Source organism: Poecilia mexicana, unplaced genomic scaffold (genome assembly GCF_051168715.1).
Source record: "Poecilia mexicana isolate PSO_F unplaced genomic scaffold, ASM5116871v1 scaffold_5, whole genome shotgun sequence".
Taxonomy (NCBI): domain Eukaryota; kingdom Metazoa; phylum Chordata; class Actinopteri; order Cyprinodontiformes; family Poeciliidae; genus Poecilia; species Poecilia mexicana.
Window position 1 is genome coordinate 3,500,720 of NW_028263374.1, and position 18,192 is coordinate 3,518,911.

The 18,192-nt window shown below is 41.6% G+C and overlaps 2 protein-coding genes and 1 long non-coding RNA gene across 4 annotated transcripts; 1 reads left to right on the forward strand and 2 right to left on the reverse strand.

Annotated features, from left to right (window-relative positions):
* Positions 1-192: 192 nt before the first annotated feature.
* ptpdc1a (protein tyrosine phosphatase domain containing 1a) lies at positions 193-11,127 on the reverse strand. 2 transcript variants are annotated; one of them, XM_014991785.2, is made up of 10 exons: positions 10,610-11,125; positions 6,888-6,983; positions 5,086-5,257; positions 4,918-4,998; positions 4,706-4,824; positions 3,775-3,912; positions 2,632-3,695; positions 2,256-2,441; positions 1,664-1,774; positions 193-1,258 (listed from the first exon to the last, which is right to left on the reverse strand). In XM_014991785.2, exons 2-10 carry the CDS (start codon positions 6,973-6,975, stop codon positions 1,145-1,147), a joined length of 2,073 nt encoding a protein of 690 aa, XP_014847271.2. In that variant the 5' UTR covers positions 6,976-6,983; positions 10,610-11,125; the 3' UTR covers positions 193-1,144. The 2 variants fall into 2 exon arrangements, with proteins under 2 accessions (XP_014847271.2, XP_087861474.1); XM_088005348.1 differs by having other exon boundaries at positions 4,706-4,998; positions 10,610-11,127.
* Positions 11,128-13,028: 1,901 nt separating this feature from the next.
* barx1 (BARX homeobox 1) lies at positions 13,029-17,371 on the forward strand. The gene is made up of 4 exons (XM_014991797.2): positions 13,029-13,576; positions 14,576-14,867; positions 16,117-16,201; positions 16,935-17,371. The coding sequence occupies exons 1-4, from the start codon at positions 13,375-13,377 to the stop codon at positions 17,100-17,102; spliced, it is 747 nt and encodes a 248-aa protein (XP_014847283.1). The 5' UTR covers positions 13,029-13,374; the 3' UTR covers positions 17,103-17,371.
* LOC148159589 (uncharacterized) lies at positions 13,357-14,649 on the reverse strand. The gene is made up of 2 exons (XR_015762811.1): positions 14,518-14,649; positions 13,357-13,623 (listed from the first exon to the last, which is right to left on the reverse strand). It is a non-coding gene; the product is annotated as an uncharacterized LOC148159589 (long non-coding RNA).
* Positions 17,372-18,192: the final 821 nt, after the last annotated feature.

Below are 18,192 nucleotides of genomic sequence, written 5' to 3' on the forward strand. Positions count from 1 at the left end.
GAGTCAAATAATCAGGTAACCAGCAGGAAGCACTCAGACTCTGGAAACTTGACAGCCCACAGATTCGGGTCTGTTGGACCAGGAACTCATGTCAAGGACCTCCTCTACAGGCAATGGACAGGTCATTATGTAACTCTTTTCTTTTCACCTTTCAGCTGAGCTAATGCTTAGAAATAATTTAGTCCACACAACTTGCAACTAGTCAGGCATTTATTTCTGTATGAAGCAACCTTTAGAAAGTATACAAAAATTAGTGGCCACTGAAAACAAATCCCACAGTGAAACGTGTCAGGTCTTCCATCAGTGCTCCACATTCAGCATGTTAGCAGGTCAAAGCAACAATACATCCACACATGAGACACATAAGGTGAGAGGCAGTATTCAGACTTATCGCAGCTCACCCACTTTCAAACACACACGCACACACACCACACACATGTGCACAAACAACAGATATCATGGTAAAGGGTCCAGCCGAGAGAGGTAGTTCTGCATCAGCAGAACATCACAATGAGAGGTTTTATGTTGTAAATAATATTAAGGACATCAAGTTGCACAGATTAACAAAAAGCACAGTGGCCAGTTGAATATGAATTGCAACACATAGTCAAAGTTTCTTTTCTGACTTGATATTCTATATCAAGTAAAGAAATCCTGTTATTCGCTAAGCTCTAGCTGAACTGTAGTTCAGCTGTTTAACATAATGAAAAAAATATCCAAATAAATAAGTAATAGTACACCATCAGTATAGCGTAAAACATCTTTGGATTTGTGTCAAACTTAAATATATTTACTTATTAATTTAAATTCCCTTTGGGATCAATAAAGTATTCTTGAATTTGAATTTGTTAGCAGAAAAAAGAAACGTTTTTCTTAGTCTTATTCCAGGCAGATAAAAGTCAGACACTACAAGAACGTAGTCCGTCATAAACGGAGTAAAAGAAGTTGCAGACAAATGTTTCAAGTTAAGCACAATGGCACGTTAACATCAACAATGGCAGTAGTTTTCCTCTACATATTGATACACTCCTCAGTGAAAACGCTTCAAACTTTACAGACTGGTAAAGTCCAAAGTACGTGGTGCAAGGCGCTGGCTAATGACACAAGCACAGAACCCTGTCAGGGGAAACGAAACTGAAGCTGATCAGGAGTCTTCGGTCACATCCACAGCTTTGGAATGCAGCTCGTAAAGAACGGGAGTCAGGATTGCTTTCAGTGTTTTGTACAGTGACTCATTCTTGTCTGAGGCTGGATCCGTCTGGTGAGAGCAGAACAAACGTCTTAGGAGTTCACATCTTCAAATGTTGAGGTACACAGTAGGCGCTTTTCCACTGGCAGGTCTCACTCTAATCGGTTAATGTGCAGTTCGGTTCGGTTCTACACCGGGTAGTCTTATTTCAAGTGGACTAAGATATTTGCACTAGAACCTCGACCCAAGTTAATTGGTAAGTTTTTGTGTTTTCTGCAGTGCAGTTGTTAATGAAATCGTTTCGGTGCCGTATCTGGCTCAACCCGGCTAGTTCTACCCATAAAGTAGGTACGAAAATCTGACAACAGCCGGGCAGAGCCGCTCCAGATCTGCTAATGGATCTTGACAGGGGCGGACTGGGACCGAACCGGTTAGAGGCGGGCCAGTGGAAAAGCACCTAGAGTTGAAACTTACCCTGGTGAACACTTTGATTGTCTTGTTGAGGAAACACGTCAGCACATCTTCAGGCACAGGCAGGAGATGAGCAGCACACTCGAGGATGCACAGCAACGTGAGCCTGTGACCCTGGAGGTTCAATCACAGCATGTCAATCAGACTTGGTAACTGGGAAGAAAGCATGCATTCTCACATACTTTGAAGATGCATAGTGAAACATACTTGTCCTCAAAATATCTATGTTTGAGGACATCATTAAAAAAAAAAAAAACAATCTGGTGTATGAGGTTCTTAAAGCTGAGAAGATAACACCCTGAAATATTCTACTGTATAGCTAAAGTCCTCCACATGACTGAGTGAGTAGTATGTAAAATAGTCCTTCAGCAATAACATCAAAGGACATTGCATCAACACCTGGTTTTACAGTATTTTTTACTGTAAAATTCAGTAAAAAACTCTTTTTACTGCTAAAAAATTGTTTTAAAAATAGTGATAGTGCTTCTTTTACCGCAAAGTCTGTGAGAAAACGTGTTTGAGGACACTGAAGATGTTTAAATTAAGCAGTTTAAATGATTTTGTGAGCATCAGACAGACATGCTGGCACAGCTACCTTTTCCAGAGAGTTGATCGCAGTCAGTGGGTTGACATTCTTCTCACTGAGGGACAGCACATCGTCATGGCTGATGACTGGATCCTTGAGTTGCTCCAGCCATGACCACATCAGGCTGGAGAGGACCACCGGGTCTCTTTCATTGCACAGCCTCTCCCAAGTTCCCTCTCTGGAGTTCAGCTCTGTCTGTATGCAACAAGAAACGCTGAGGATCAATTTACTGAAACACAGGATGTGACTGACTGAACTATGAAAGAACTGCTGCAGGTTCAGTCTGTCAGACAGTCTACCAAGACAAATCTGGATTTAGTTGTTAATAAAGGCTTCACTGACCCTGGACTGCCATTGCATTGGGCAGAATAAGAAAAGATTTTACCTGCCACATTAAAACGTTGGAGGAGACCTCCTTGTCAACCAGGTCTGTGGCCAGAGCTTTGGCCACCATCAAACATCTGTTATCTGGGGAGAGTTCAGACTGGAGGCTGATGTGAGGGGCTTCTGGGGCATCGCCTGGGTCAGATCCTCCATGCACACACTCCACACTGGAAACTAAGCTGCTCTGGAGTGGATAAGAAGGCAGCATGGCATCAAAGCAGGATTTCTTTCCAAGCTCTGACAAGTGAGAGCTTAAACTACGATGCCTCTTATGTAAAACACACATGCCCAGGTCTTGTTTGGCTCTTGTGTGAGAGTTCGTGTCTTGCGTACAGGGGTAACAGCAGCCAGACTGGTTGCAGGTCTTAAGGTTGCCGTGAGACAAGCAAAGTCTCGTCCGGCAGCTGATTGGTTTACTAAGATTTTCTACGCGGTCCTGGTACAGTCCATGCTTGTGGAGCAAAGAGTCGCTGAGACTCCGGTTGTTAGACAGAGATCTGTGAGGACTTCCTAGGTTCTGTTGTCGCCACAGCGGGTCCAACTCATTGTCACTGGCGAGTGGTTGATCACCTGAGGTTCTGCTCAGCTGTGGTGGTGGGCTGAGCATGTCTGACGAACAAGACAGGAGAGGAATCCCTTTCCCCATCATTTCCTTCCCCAGCTGCTGAAGGGCCTGCTGGGACACGGTCTTCTCCACCTCGGCGGTGAGGTCAGGCATCTCCAGCCACTCCTCTTCGATCACCACCTGTCTGTTGGCCGAAATGTCGACCAGTAGCCTGCACACCAGCTGAACAATCTTTGGCACGTTCTTCATCTCCCGGGCCTCGTAGCCATGCAGTAGGTGGCGCTGCCGAGTAAGGTACTGGGACAGGGTGACGGCACTTGCTTTGGGTTCCGCGCATGAGAACACACTTCGCAGAGGAACCAGGAACTGGGCAAACTCCCTGACACACAGCAGTTGGCCTCTGGTCTGGATGGAGTTGGGTCTTTTGGCTCGAACAAACAGGATGGCTTGATCACCGTTCATCCGGGTGGTGAAAACCAAATAGCATGCCAATAACACACCTGAGTGAAAGGAAATTCAAACTTTTAGAAGAAAAAGTGAGAATCTCTGCCATTCTGAAGAGGACGTTGGCATACCAACCTGTTCTTCCGAGACCAGCATGACAGTGGACGGCTATTTTTCCTTCTTGAACAGCAAACGACATAACTTTCACCATATCAAGCACTGTTGTCAATGATGCTACACCGTAGTCTTTCCATCCAAAGTTGTAGTAATAGACTGAAAGAAAGACAAACAACAAATAACGATTTGCTCATTGTGTGCCTCATGTGATCTGATCATTATGGCACTTCATACATGATACACTTCTGTTCCTCTCATTGTCGACATCTATTGTTTAAATGTTTTTTTCACCCAGGAAGAGGTGAACAGACAATGCTTCAATAAAAGTTAGCATGTTAGCTAGCAACATCGTCCCCACCCTGTACAGCTACTTTATTGAGAGAATTACAAAAAATGAACCAATGTTCCAGCACTGCAGAACATACAAAAGAGTTTGACCGACAGGTGTTACATCCTTGGTGCCAATGTTTGGCAACCATGGTAGTAGACGGCTGGAATTGGCAGAGTCAAGAGCTACAGAGGTACAAACTTCATGTGGCCTTTAGATTAATTCAAGAACAGCGCATACAAGGTTTCATGGGATTTTGGCAATTTCAAGCTCAACCAACCAAAAAACAAACAATGAAACACCAATATCCATCCATATATACAATAGGTTAACATACTCCTTTGAACATTATTTTACATGCTTGGTTGTTGAAGCAGACAGGAAGCGCCCAGCTGGAAGGCACAAACTGACACACAGTCGGAACGAAATGTCCCGTGGTGGACCCGAAAAAGCCAGGTAACGGAATGAGAAAACCTCAAATAGTTGGCTACATGGTCAATGTCTTCACCATGATCCAGCTTTAACTGTAAGTAACTAACAGGTCTGAATGTATATGATGAGCGATTTGTTTTACAGAAACTTTGTTTTCTCCAGTATGGTGCTGCTTGATGTGGAACTCACTTCCTGCCTCCATGAACGTTTCGGGCCGATAGGTGAAGCCGCTCTCCGGCTCCAGCGGGAAGCCGCAGCTGGCGTGCTCTCCAGGTCTCTGCAGGTTAATAACAGTCTTCACACCACACCTGAGGACAGCATTACGCACATCAACAGGGTAAAGGAATGGAAACATAACCATAGCTAAAAAAAAAAAAAAAAGTTCCAGAGTAATACAGTACCTTTGAAACTGATGGATTATATTATATTTCTCTATAGCTTCAGAGGAAGGCCTTGCCATAGCTAGCAAGTTGTCAGTGATCCTGTAAACGGGAAATTAGATGATGTATGAGGAGGAAAAAACAGAATAGAGCAATCAGCTATGAACTTAGAAAGACCTGCAGACACACCAAGATGAGTAGAGTCCTTTAATAGCTTGCTCCTCATCGCTCCAGCGAGACGGGTTCTCGTATTTACAGGCTTTCCCTCCACAGGCCATGGAGCACTGCATGTGACCAGGGATGACGTGTCTCAGTGTTTCCCCCATCTTGGTGTACTTTGCTGTGGGGACTCTTGCATTGGCTGGGAAAAAAATGTCCACAGCACATAAAGATAATGATCAGAAGTCTAAATGGGGTGAGAAGTTTTTTATAAAGCTGGAAGAGGCTAGCAGCAACCATCAGAGAGGAGAGCAGGAGCTCCAGAGCAGAGCTGGGACATCTAGCATAAAAAAGGGCCACAGTTCCTAAATCTGCTGGAAATGATTTCAATTATTTCAGGAAGGCTGTTCTTAGTTCTGAAACATGAACTGGTTCAGGTATCGCAGGCTTTCTGGGCTAACAGAAGCTGCAGAGTCAGCGGCTCTGTACATAGGGTTAACAATCAAACACGGTGGTGGTAGTGTGATGGTTTGTGGCTGATTTGCTTCCTCAAGACTCGAAAACAGCAAGCAGGAGACTGTCCAAGACCTTGAGCTCAATCAAACTGGAATAATTGGGGTTCAAAGTCATTATCATGGCATGAAATCAGCAATACAAGGAAACCTCACTATCACGAATTTCACCTTTCATGGCCTTCCTGTTTTGTAGATGTTTTTAGTTTTGCAGTGTATTATTCTGCGTCCTGATTGGCTGTCAAGCAATCTCCTCACTGTCCAGTACAGAATGTGTTCGGCTTGGCAAATTTACATGTTTGCAAATACTTCAGCAAGCAGCACAAGAACAGGACCCTCTGATGTGCCGTTCATCACATTTCTCTAATATAATCAAAGGTGGCATGTCTGTTTCGAAGAATCTTCTTGCCCAAAAGAAAAAAGAGATCATCAACAACTACCCATAACTATGTTCTTCTCTCAGAACAAAACACCTGCACCACAGCCTTCAGTAGAAAAAGACGCTACAGCACAAAGACGCACAGTCAGAGGAACTGTAAAAAACGCGAGTCACAATGTGTCCAAGCTTGTTGGTTGATTATTAAAATGATTATTTTACAAGAAATTCTAAAAACTGTCATAGTTATTTGTAAGAAAACTTTTCTATTTTTATTTCTCAAACAAATGCTTGGACCTGAAAACAGATTTTGATCTTTGGTTTTGTTCTATGGTAGTGTATAATAATTGTAAAAAAAAATTTAAATTATCGCGGGTTATTTTTGGATCGTAACTCCCGCGATAAACTAGGGTTCACTGTATACTATTGTCCGGCGTTAGCATACAGAGAATTTTATTTTTTATCTTTCTATATTTGCAATTATTTTACACTCAACTCTGTGCTGTCATTGAGATCACTGCCCAGTAAAAGTTGAAACTGTTGTTATTCTAAAACAATATTACCAAGAATACACTTTATTATTTTCTTCAATTACCAGAATAAGTATAAAGTATTTAAGAATTCGGTTTCATTCATTTCACTTTATTCATGCAGTGCTAATTCACATCACGTCACCTAAAAACAAACACCTGAAACTCACCAAATCTAAAATAAATCAGCTACCCCATGTAACATCCAATAATAAGGTGTATTATTTACAAGAGGAAACAAGATGCGTCACATTTCTGAGTTACAAAGAGATACCGCCTCAAAGGGAGAGCAACCCGTAAAGAATCTCTAATTTAACAGGATACAGAGGCGTGACTGTAGGTTTATGGTTCTGCCAAGAGCAAATGCAGCAGAGTATGCATGTGTTGTTGATTGTGCTGCAGAGTTTTCCCTACCTGCCTCCATCTCTGCGCCGACCTCCTCTGTACAGGGAGCCCTGACGGAGTGGGGCAGGTCGCTCAGAATGCTGACACCTGCTGCCATGGCCGGGGCTGAAACACGAGAACAAACGTGTCAGCAGGTGGAAAAACACAAAACGGAACAGCCAAGCAGCAAACAGCCAGGAGCTCCGGCTGTGCCAGTTCTGTAGACGGTTACTGGGCACTCGCACGTCGGAGCTGCGATCAGCGTAAGCAGCGTTGCCTGGCAGGACGCCACAGGGGAGAGAGGGAGAGACGCATGTCAGTCGGACCACAGGAGCACAGGGAGCAGCAGGGCGAGGCATCAGCACCGCTGGGAGCAGCTGAAGTACCAACAAGTGTTGCCATGGAATGCACCGTCTACCTGCCTCCTTGTTTGCTCTGAGATCTCATGTCCTGAGCTCCATGCTGGGCTGATGTTTGCACCTGCAGCAAAGCACAGAGATGAGATCTCTCTTGGTTCTAACTTCCCCTTCACTGATTTGCAGCTCCAGCGTGAAGATGGGAATCGATTCTCCTCTACAAGGCTGATGGGGCTCTAATCAATTATTCAGTTGAGCACATTGACTTGCTGTAGCAGCGCTGCAAGCAAGCAGGACTTCTGCGCTCGCACTACAGATTCATCGACTCCAGTAGGAAAGGTCTGGTCACTACTAGGTTTCTGGACGTCAGTTTGGCTTGAGGGAACAGATGTTTTGTATAATGCAGTGAAACTCCAATCAGGGCTCTGCATGTTCAGTGTTGCATGAGTGAAATTCAGCACCTGTCGGATCCAGTGATCCGTTAAGGATGGAGCTGGACTGTTGGAAATAACAAACATTTCCTTGACCTCTGCCAGCTGTTTCCTCTTTGGTTCAGTCGATGAGACAAGTTTAGTCAAACAGCACAGTGGCATGATGGATGTGCAGCATATTCACACAAAACAATCTGTATGTTTTAATTCTAAAATTGTTGAGTGAACATGATGAATAATATCTAGTACAGCCAATTACCTTCACCAAATTATTGAATAAAGTCCACCTGTAGCTGGAGGATGAACCAATTGAAGATCTGCTGAGATCAGGGATCATTACATCCAGTCCTCCAGGTTTTAGAAGCATCTTTGCCCCCAAAATACCCAAGTCATGTCATGAGATCATTAACAAGACTCTGGAGAACTTCACTCCAAACCGAGGAGGTTGTTCAGTCATTTGGTTGAGGTGTGTTGAACCACGAGGCAGAACCTGCAGTACAGGCCTGGATTTAAAGACTCCTGTCCTGGAAAATGACTAACAGCCCTGCAAAAACACAAAAGCTTACCAAATATTTCTGATCTAGGTTTTAGTGCAGATATCTTTGTATGCCTGAAATGAGACAAAACTAACTTACAAGTAACTTTTCAGAAAGATATAGAAGCTTGTTTTAAGTCATTAATTCCTTAATATTCAAGAAAGGTACTAATTCCATTGGCAGATTATTCCACTTAACAATACATTTTTCCATGTTATAAGTAAAATAATCTGCCTATAGAACAAGTACTTTTTCCACCAATATTAAGGAATTAATGACTTAAAACAAGCTTCTTTATCTTTCTGAAAAAGTACTTGTAAGTTAGTTTTTCTTATTTCAAGTGTGCTAAGATATTTGCACTAGAAATTAGACCAAAAACACTTGTTAAGATTTTCTGTTTTGCAGTGAGGCCAATCAGGAAGGAGCCAACAGTACCATGGGACGACAGTGGCAACAATGGTAGGAGTTCGTCCCGCATTTGGCGAGTTGCCGGTTGGATTCGCACTCTGTCCAGTTCTATACAGAGGACTAAATATTGTGACAGAAAAGTTTCTGTAGCAATATTTACAGAATATTGCTACAGAATATTCTGTAATATTAGCAAGATGCTAACATCTTTGTTTGCATCAGAACATTTTGTTTGCTGTTTTAACCATCTTATATTGTGAAGAGGTGATGGACTCCTACTGAAACTATCTTTACCAACCTCCGATCCAGCTGGCGTTACATCACTACCTGTGCACAGAGTTACGCTCCTGAACTCTATAAATAATAAACCATGTAAAGTTAGAGCCTGTGGAGGGGAGTTTTTTTCCACTTTTTTTTCTCTTTCAAGATGTAATCCACACTTCCCCTTAAAAACTGATATGGCACTGAGGGCTGATCTAAGACTGGCTGAGGTGTTTCCTACAGGTCAGAAGGGTCCTGACATCACTTGGCACTGTTCATGTGGAGCTCCTGATGACAATTAAGCCATTCTTCCTCACAAATGTGACGCACATGCAGCAGATTAAAAACTCTGAACTTAGTCAATGCAGCAACAACAGTTAATTTCTACAGTACTGTTAGTAGGGGACATGCCAACCACGGTGCTGCTCACATTCACTGTTGCTCCACACCCCCATGTCCGCTGGGAGGACTTAGGAGAAATGGTGCGAAAGCTGAGAGTTTCCTGCCACGCTCATTCAATGCGAGAGTCATTTCCTGTGAGTGCTACGAAAGAAATATATGCCCGACGAGATGATGTTTCTCTCACCATGTTTAATTTATGCCAATGTGTCTGGAGGGGACCTGATCAGACAACAAAGTACTTGGGCAGAGAAAAGAGTCTGCACAATGACATGAAACAGTTCATCATCTGAGCAACAACTGCGTGGCTGGTTACCACCCTCTTGCCAACCAGCAGTAAAATAAATTTAAAAAAATTAAGAAGAACACGTGAATGCATTTGGCGATTGAATCATACTTATCTGGAAGACACACATAGGATAGAAAAGGAGCGTTGCCTCAGTATGATAAAACGCGGCTCCGGGCCGAGAAATGCTCCGGTCTTTGTCGAGGATAGAGAGCTAGTCGTCAAGTCCCGACTTTCTTGCTATATTTAGTGACATTTAAAACAAACAAACAAAAATTGGAATCAGCAGGTCAGGCTTTTTAAAGATCGGTAATCAGTGATTGGCCAGAAAACTGCAATTGGTGCACCCCTATTTCACAGTCTGAGCAACTGCTACTAGGACATATGAGGGCACTTCAGGTTCTCTTTGCTGACAACCTTCATAGAGACATGGTATTTGTTTCCAGGTTCTAATACCTGATGGGGGCCAACAATACAAGCTGGACTTCTGGAACATCTCAGCAGAACCACAGGTAGATCTCCCAGCCACGCTGCATTAATGCAGTAATTCACAGAAAAGAAGCCCGGGCTGAGAGCAGATATTATATCTTTTGGGTTTTCATTAGCTACAATCCTCAAAATCAACAGAAATTAATCTTTGAAATATATCACTCTGTTTGTAAATAATACTTAGAATACGAGTTTCACTTTTTGAACTCAACTACCGAAATAAATGAACTCGGAGTCAGCAAAACATGCAGTACAGCTCAGAGGAAACCACTGATGAGCGTCCTGGGCTGTCAGCGACTCAACACTGTGTGGAACGGGCAGTAAACCTGTCCGGACCCTCAGTGCTGTTTTTATCAGCTTCTGACAACACCGTGTAATAACCCTGCAGATAACTGACGCCCAGTCTTTACGCGGTGGCCCTTTTTGAACTCATCTTCATGACAGTGCTGCAGCAGCAGCTCCATTTGTGTCCTGGTGCTGATGCTGCAAGCTGAAGACTTAGCGTTAGCTAATTAGCTTACTGTACTTCAAAAGCCCAGGCTCGGGCTAACCAAGAGGATATCAAGAAAAAAAGGTCCAGAATTACCGTTTTCCTGTCGTCCTTGAGCGGGGAAATTTTTACAGTGTCTGACATAGTCTCGTCATCTCCCCGAAGCCGCCGTTATGTTAACGCTGGCGGGTTGCAAAGCGCTCCGTCCTAGCGGCCACATCATTTGGTCAGCTAGCTAACTAGCCTACCTAGCAACCTGACGGGGATAACGGTCCAGAGGCACCACGTGATCTCGGTCTCAGCTCAGCAGTTTATTCACTGGGAACCACGTCTGTTTGATGGTTTCCATCACAGCACACAAATAATATCAGGTTTCGTTTCATAATTATTTTTATGCAGCAATAGTAAAAAAAAAAAGTATGTATCCGGACAAAATACTATCTATCTATCTATCTATCTATCTATCTATCTATCTATCTATCTATCTATCTATCTATCTATCTATCCATCCATCCATCCATCCATCCATCCATCCATCCATCCATCCATCCATCCATCCATCCATCCATCCATCCATCCATCCATCCATCCATCCATCCATCCATCCATCCATCCATCCATCCAGTGTCTGTTGTCAATATTTATTCATTATTCAAAGATAAAGATTTTTAAAAAATGTGTGAAAAAACAAGTTGGAAATAATTTTGGAGCAATAACTTGAAGTGATCATTTTTAATACACCTTGATCAGACTCTCCGATAATTTAGCTGAACTGTGGCCCAATCTGCTTTACATTGGTTCACTGGCTGTGGAAAAAATTTATGACCAAGCACTGTTAGATGACATCACTCAATCAAGTTGGATGTTTGTGTGTGTAATACACTCACATCCAAGACAGTGTGTGTGACCAACATCAACTATAATCTGTCGAGAATGGATTTCTTTTTCATAATGTGAGACTTATAATTTATTATAGACAGTACAAACCTTTAGCCTTTGTCTTTTTGTCTCATCTTCTTTATTTCAGTTTTTTTTGTTTTGTTTTTGTTGGGGGTTTTTTATAAGGAATTACTTACTCAGAAGATTTGGGACAAATGGTCCAGCAATAATCTGTGTACAAGTGACACAAACTGGTATTCCAGATCTTCTTAAGGAAATCTACTCTCCATACTTTGGAGTCTTGTCAAAAATATAAAAAAAGCAACGTCCAAACTGCTTCCAGTAACAAAGCTGTCCTGTCTGATCTTATAAGTTGCCTTTTTCTGAGATGGAAATCTTAATCCAGAAAAGCTGGAATATAAATAATGGTGACAAATGCTGCCTTCAGGATCACTTCAAAACCAGATACGTCCAAATATTTTTGAACAAAGACATGTTTTTTTTTTTTTTTTTTTTTTAAGATTTAAGATATTTGGTATCTTTTGTTGTTGCTTTAGGTGTCTGACAATTATGCCAGTTACATTTAGTCATTATACATGGCTGCCATGGTCCGTAGTGCCTCATCTGTTTTAGACTAGATCTACAGCATCAATCATAGCCCTCTGGAGAGACAATCACACTTTTATAACAACACAGCAGACCTTGGCATCACCACTGACCCAGCAAGTAGCAGATCCTTTACTGCCCCCTTGTGGACTGTTCCCCCACTACCAGTCATTAACGTCCAGAAAACAGGATGTGGTTGCAATAATATTTTATAAAAATTTTTTTAAACATCTTGGCAATTATTTTAATGACACCCTGCTTATATTCCAACTCTACCAAATGTCAGCATATAAAAATCTTTTCTGCAGCTGAAATGTACAAACAGTATTGTCTACACCTGCTATCATTTTGCTAAGTGACACACAGGAAAGAATAGGGAATTGGAATTTATGTGATGTAATTTTGAAAATGGTCTATTTCCCCTGTGAGGCAATGTGCATCCCAGCATGGACAAATATTAATTAATTCTACGAGATTTCTTATTTCATCCTCGATTTCTTAGGTGGTCTTTATCCTTTATTCTTCAATGTTCTAGTTTTCTAACTTAGTGTAGTCTGTGTTTTATTTTTGCTTGATACAACTTGATACAACTTTACGCGTGTGGAGTGAGTTTTCTAAATCTAAAGTAGCTAATCTGATTGTCAACTTCAAGTAAGTTACAAGTCTTACTGAAATTTTAGGGCAATGATTCAAGACTGTTGCACTGCCAGAAATAGACCAACTCATTAATGACAAATATTTTTTTATAGATCATTTTCTCCTTTTAGGAGCAGCTTCTCTATTCTCAGCCTGCTCACCACCATCACCATCATCAGGCTAAGAGTTCCTAGTTGAAGTTGCTTCAAGTGTCCTTGCTCCAAGTCCTCATTTACCTCTGTTTTGAATAAGTCCACGCAGGACAAGTGTGCCTTTGCATGGAAGTTTAACTGCGACAAAGGCAGAAAGCTGCAAGGGCAAATCCCGGGCGGGAGAGAGGGAAGGAGGGTGGAGCCACGACGGAACACTTAACTCCAAAAGGCTTATTCCCGATCTCACTACCAAGGTGCCGGGCTCCGCGGTCCGCAGGAACAACCCCCAGCAGGCCATGCACAGGTTCCGGACTCAAGCCAAGTGATCGCCATCGGCTGTAAGATTCCTCCGCAAAAGGCGGGGGGAAATATCTGGGGGGGAAAAAGAGAAGAAGATTAAATCTCCATCAGAGGACTTTGGAGATTAGGCTGCCTGTGTTTGGCATCTCCGAGCTGCAGACTCGATGCTGCGGAGGAAAAATGACTTGTGACTCGGGCCTCTGAGGGAGCGATCGTCCGTGTCCGCGCTTTTTTCTTTTTCTTTTTTTTAATTATTTTTTTAAGTGTCGAACAGGCACGGGCCGAAGCATGCAGCACCCGCTGGACATGGGCGCCCACTACTACCCGCCCGACGTCCAGCCGGACCACAGGACTCACCGCTACAGGAGTTTCATGATAGAGGAAATTCTGACGGATCACCCGGAGCACAAAACATCGGCGCCGGCCGGAGAGCTGCTCAAGTTCGGGGTGCAGGCTCTTCTGTCCGCCCGGCCGTTTCACAGTCAGCTGGGTGAGATGGAGAACACTGTAGACGGGCTCGGCCTTACACCCAGTAGACTGGTTAAAAAAGAAAAAGAAAAACTCAGTTAGAGCTGTAGATTTTTTAATCAATGTTCCAAATTTTATCCTTTATCAGCAAATTCAAGAGATTGTGTCCCCCATATTGTTTTAGCTTAATCCTGTGTGATGTTATTCGGATAGAAATTTGGATTGTTGTCTTTAATCCAGCTTCTTTATCTGTCAAATCAATACGCAAAATTGTGTAAAAAAAAAAAAAAAAAAAAGAAAGAAAGAAAGAAAAAAAAGTTGAGATTTCCAAAAACTATTCAGAAAGTTTTAATGAGTAAAATGCAAATGTTGCTAATTATTATTTTTCAGTTTTGTAAAATTGTGATTATCTTAAATATCTTTCAGAGTAGCGGTTTATTTATTTACGACGGTCCCGTATTTTGGTTATCATTGTGAAAACAGTTTAGCTTTTTCAAAGAAATAATATTAAATTCCTCGATGTTTATGCTTATTAACTACTCCAATATTTAGTCTGAGCAATGTGACCACGGCTTGAATTTTTAGCTTTGGTTTTATATTTTATTTTTCAGCTGTGAGCGCGTGCACTGCGCAGGACAGAGGCTCGCTGCTATAAACTGATTTCATTAATCTGTGCTTTTATTTTCTGAAAAACACCAAAGCGATGAAAAATGAAAGCACGTTTTGATATCTGCCTTGTTTCTGAGACTGCGATTCCATGACGTCTCTGATAGGTTCAGTTCAAAGCAGATTAATAAGGTTAAATTGTTATTTCTATGTCAGTAAATCATAAAAGTCTTAAAATACCGTTTAAACATTAGCGGCAGCAAGTGCTAGTAATACATTATAAAGGGACGACCGTTTGTTGAGTTCCACTTTCGAGGAGGGGTCATTGTAAAACTCGTCTGTTGACCTAAAGTTTACCTTCAAGAAGCTGCTTTTTAAACTCGACCTTAATGTTTCCTTTCCCACGCCGCCGCAGTGCTAAAAGCCGACCAGGCGAACCTCCTCAAGTTCCCCTTGTCCCCGCTGTCCTGCACGCTGGGCTCCGCGCTCGGCTCCCCGCTTCTGTCCGCCGCTCCGGGCCTGCAGGTCGGACCCGCCAGTCACCACCTGCCGCTTGACCTGCACCTGCGCGGCAAGCTGGAGCACGGAGCCGACGGCGGCGGGAAGAGCAAGAAGGGTCGCCGGAGTCGCACCGTGTTCACCGAGCTGCAGCTAATGGGCCTGGAGAAGCGCTTCGAGAAGCAGAAGTACCTCTCCACCCCGGACAGGTGCGTCCATTCCTGGGCTTTCACCCAAAGCCGGTAGGCTTCAGCTCAGGCATTTTGGTCCATATTCATCTTCGTCTGGGGGAACTAAAGACTGAGAGAACATTCCCTTAGTCAGAACCCCGCACTTTAAGCTTGAAATAAATCAAGGAACAAACCTGTCCAATAGTTCTTAAGTTTAAATTGGACATAGCTATAAACATGGCGGCTGTTGTTTTACCTTTCCTCTCTTTTTCAACTCGTCCAAATATTTTTGCTGTAGTCAGCAGTAAAAATAAAAAAAATGAGAGAGAGAGGCAGAGAGAGAGAGAGCCTCAAACATGAAGTGCAATTTTTATTTAATAAAGCAATTTGAATATGACAAATGACTTACGTGGAGCCGATTTAGACCTCGCCTTGCGTAAATTGATATTATTCAGGGTTTTACATGTATTCATCAGTAATTAATTAGAAAGATGAAGTGTGAGGTTCGGGCTCAGGATCCGGTTCCTTTATCCATACTCACGGTTCGGTTCATGTCAAGACTGGCAAACAGGCGGCCACCTTGATCATAAAACAAGCAACATCGTCTTAAAAAAAAGTTAAAGACAAGCACTTATTATGGACATGTAATAAAAATATCCAGAACTTTGTAAAATAACAGATTTTTTTTCTAGATGTTTTGTTCTTGTAAACGAAGGCTTTCTGCTGAAATCAAACTTATTTTTGGCGGATTTGGACCAAACGGTCCAGTTTTTACCCGGGCACAGGGTGTCTGTTACATAACGTCTTGTGTTCTCATTTCTTTTTTGCAATCTTTAGTTTGATTAAATTTGAATTTGTTACTGTTTTATGTTATTTCCCTGTAACTTTTAGAAACAGACAAACAATCCAAAGAGGGAACGTTGAAGTTGCTCCTTTTAGATTGATTGAACTGAACTGTGTTGCCTTAAGATATTTAGGTCTTTACATCCAAAATGTCCTGTAGCAGTTAGTTAGGCTTGATTTGTGATATAGGAACATTCTTTGACTTTAGGTACAGTTTTTAATTGCAAAATGTAAACTCTTAAAACGAAGTAAGTGAAAGAAAACACGAAGGCCTTGACGTTTAAGCTGCTGCGTGTTTACACGGAATCTGCAGGTTTAACATTTAGAAATACAGAAAAACTCTTAAAATATTCACATCATTACTTGATTTTCTAAAGCACATGTTTTATTAATATGTTAAATATTGAATACTGAAAAGCGTCTGTATGTGTTTTGCTCCTTGCAGAATAGATTTGGCTGAGTCTTTGGGCCTCAGTCAGCTGCAAGTGAAAACCTGGTACCAGAACAGGAGGATGAAATGGAAGAAAATTGTAAGTTGTGCCCTGATGATGATGATGATGATGATGATGATGATGATGATGATGATGACTGTGGTGATGATGATGATATTGGTGCTCTGTATTGCTGACCACAGAAATCTGTTTCACCTTGAAATTTCACATTCTCATATCAGTAGTAGCAGCAGAGTGTGTTTTTTGTGGTTGGTGAAATACCAGAGAACTGAGGATTTTTTTGAGGAAAAAAAAGGAAAATAAAAGAATCTTGAAATGGCAACTATGCAGTGCTGCAAAAAACACAAAATCTAACCAAATATTTTTGTGCTAGTTTCTAGTGCAAATATGCTTATGCTAGTGCAAATATGCTTGAAATAAGACAAAACTTACAAGTAATTTTTCAGCAAGATATAGAAGCTTGATTAAAGTCAATAATTCTGTAATATTGACGTAAACGTTTGAGTTCCACTGGCTGATTATTTCACTTAAAAGGGAAAAATGGCTTGTTATAAGTGAAATAATCTGCTAGTGGAGCTAATACTTTTTAAAAAAAAAACAATATTAAGGAATTATTTACTTAAAACAAGCTTCTACATCTTGCTGAAAATTTACTTATAAGTTAGTTTTTATTTCAAGTGCACTAAGATATTTGCACTAAAAACTGCATCAGAAATGCTTGGTAAGATTTTGTGTTTTTGCATTGTGGGTGATCATTTCCATCAACACATACCTGATGTTTTTTTATTCTTATTCTTCTTTCTGTCTGCAGGTTCTACAGGGAGGAGGGCTGGAGTCCCCCACCAAGCCAAAAGGCCGACCAAAGAAGAACTCCATCCCCAGCAGCGAGCAGCTCTCTGAGCAGGAGCGATCTGTTGCCGACGGCGACCATCAGTCCGAGGGGTCAAGCTCTCACTTCGAGAACACACAGGAAGAGTGAAGTAATTCAGCTGGACTCGTGGAACCGCTGGGACGCTCAGCGCTCCTTTAGGAGAATGCTTCCAAGAGACCTGATATGCTCCAGGAAGCAGCCGTGTGTTTTTTTTTTTTTTGCGTTCCCTCATGATGAACTTGCTGCTGTTCAGGAAGGAACTCAAACCTTTGCAGTAGGTCTGTTTTCACCTTCTAAGGACCCACTTTTACTCGTCTGTTTTGCATTCCTTTTTATGTAACTGTGCTATGTTTAATTATTAAATATATTTTCAGTAATGCTTTTCTCCTGTCATTCCAAACAACGTGCGTGTTGTTACCAGAAGGGTCGTGTGACTGGAGTCCAGCCAGCATTCGGGTTTATGTGGACCAGAAAATGTCAGATGTCCTCAGATGTGGAAATGAAAAACACGCGCCGTTTTACTTTGACAGGAAAATGTTGATAATAGCCGACCAATCCCCGCAGAATCCTAAATCACTCAGCAAAAAAGCAGGCCGGCAACTGAATGAGCACTCTTCTACATGTTATGCTGGATGTATTTAAATAAGCTGTGCAAGGAGTGATTGTGATAAAGGGTCTGAAGGAAACAGAGTTCAGTTAGACTAATAGGTCATTAAAAAAAGAGATTTTATTTTTAGTTGGAACCTATAATGAGTTTTCATGTTACCTGAATTTTTTCAAACTTTTCTGAAATATTTTTTTCTTTATTAGCCTAAGAAACTGAAAAAAAGGTAAGATTCAAAACTGAAGCTGTCACTTGTTTTAATTTTTTTTTAAATAATTGTTTTTAAATGTCTCAATAGGTTAGAGCTGATAATTAAAATTAGATGTTATATGTTGGATATTATAGATATATTTAAGAATTCACTAGAATTTTTTTTCAGTAAAAAAAATAGGTGAAACACATAATTCCACACATTTAATGTTTTCAGCACTGTAAAAAAATGTATAATTTACGATAAAATACCGCATACGGTTTTTACCGTATTTGTAAAGTAAAATTTGCAACCACAGCTGCCGGTATTTTACCCTAAATTGTAAATTACAGACGGGTCTTTTTTTTCCATTGCAATCTTTATTTCTGCTGACAAAACATGAA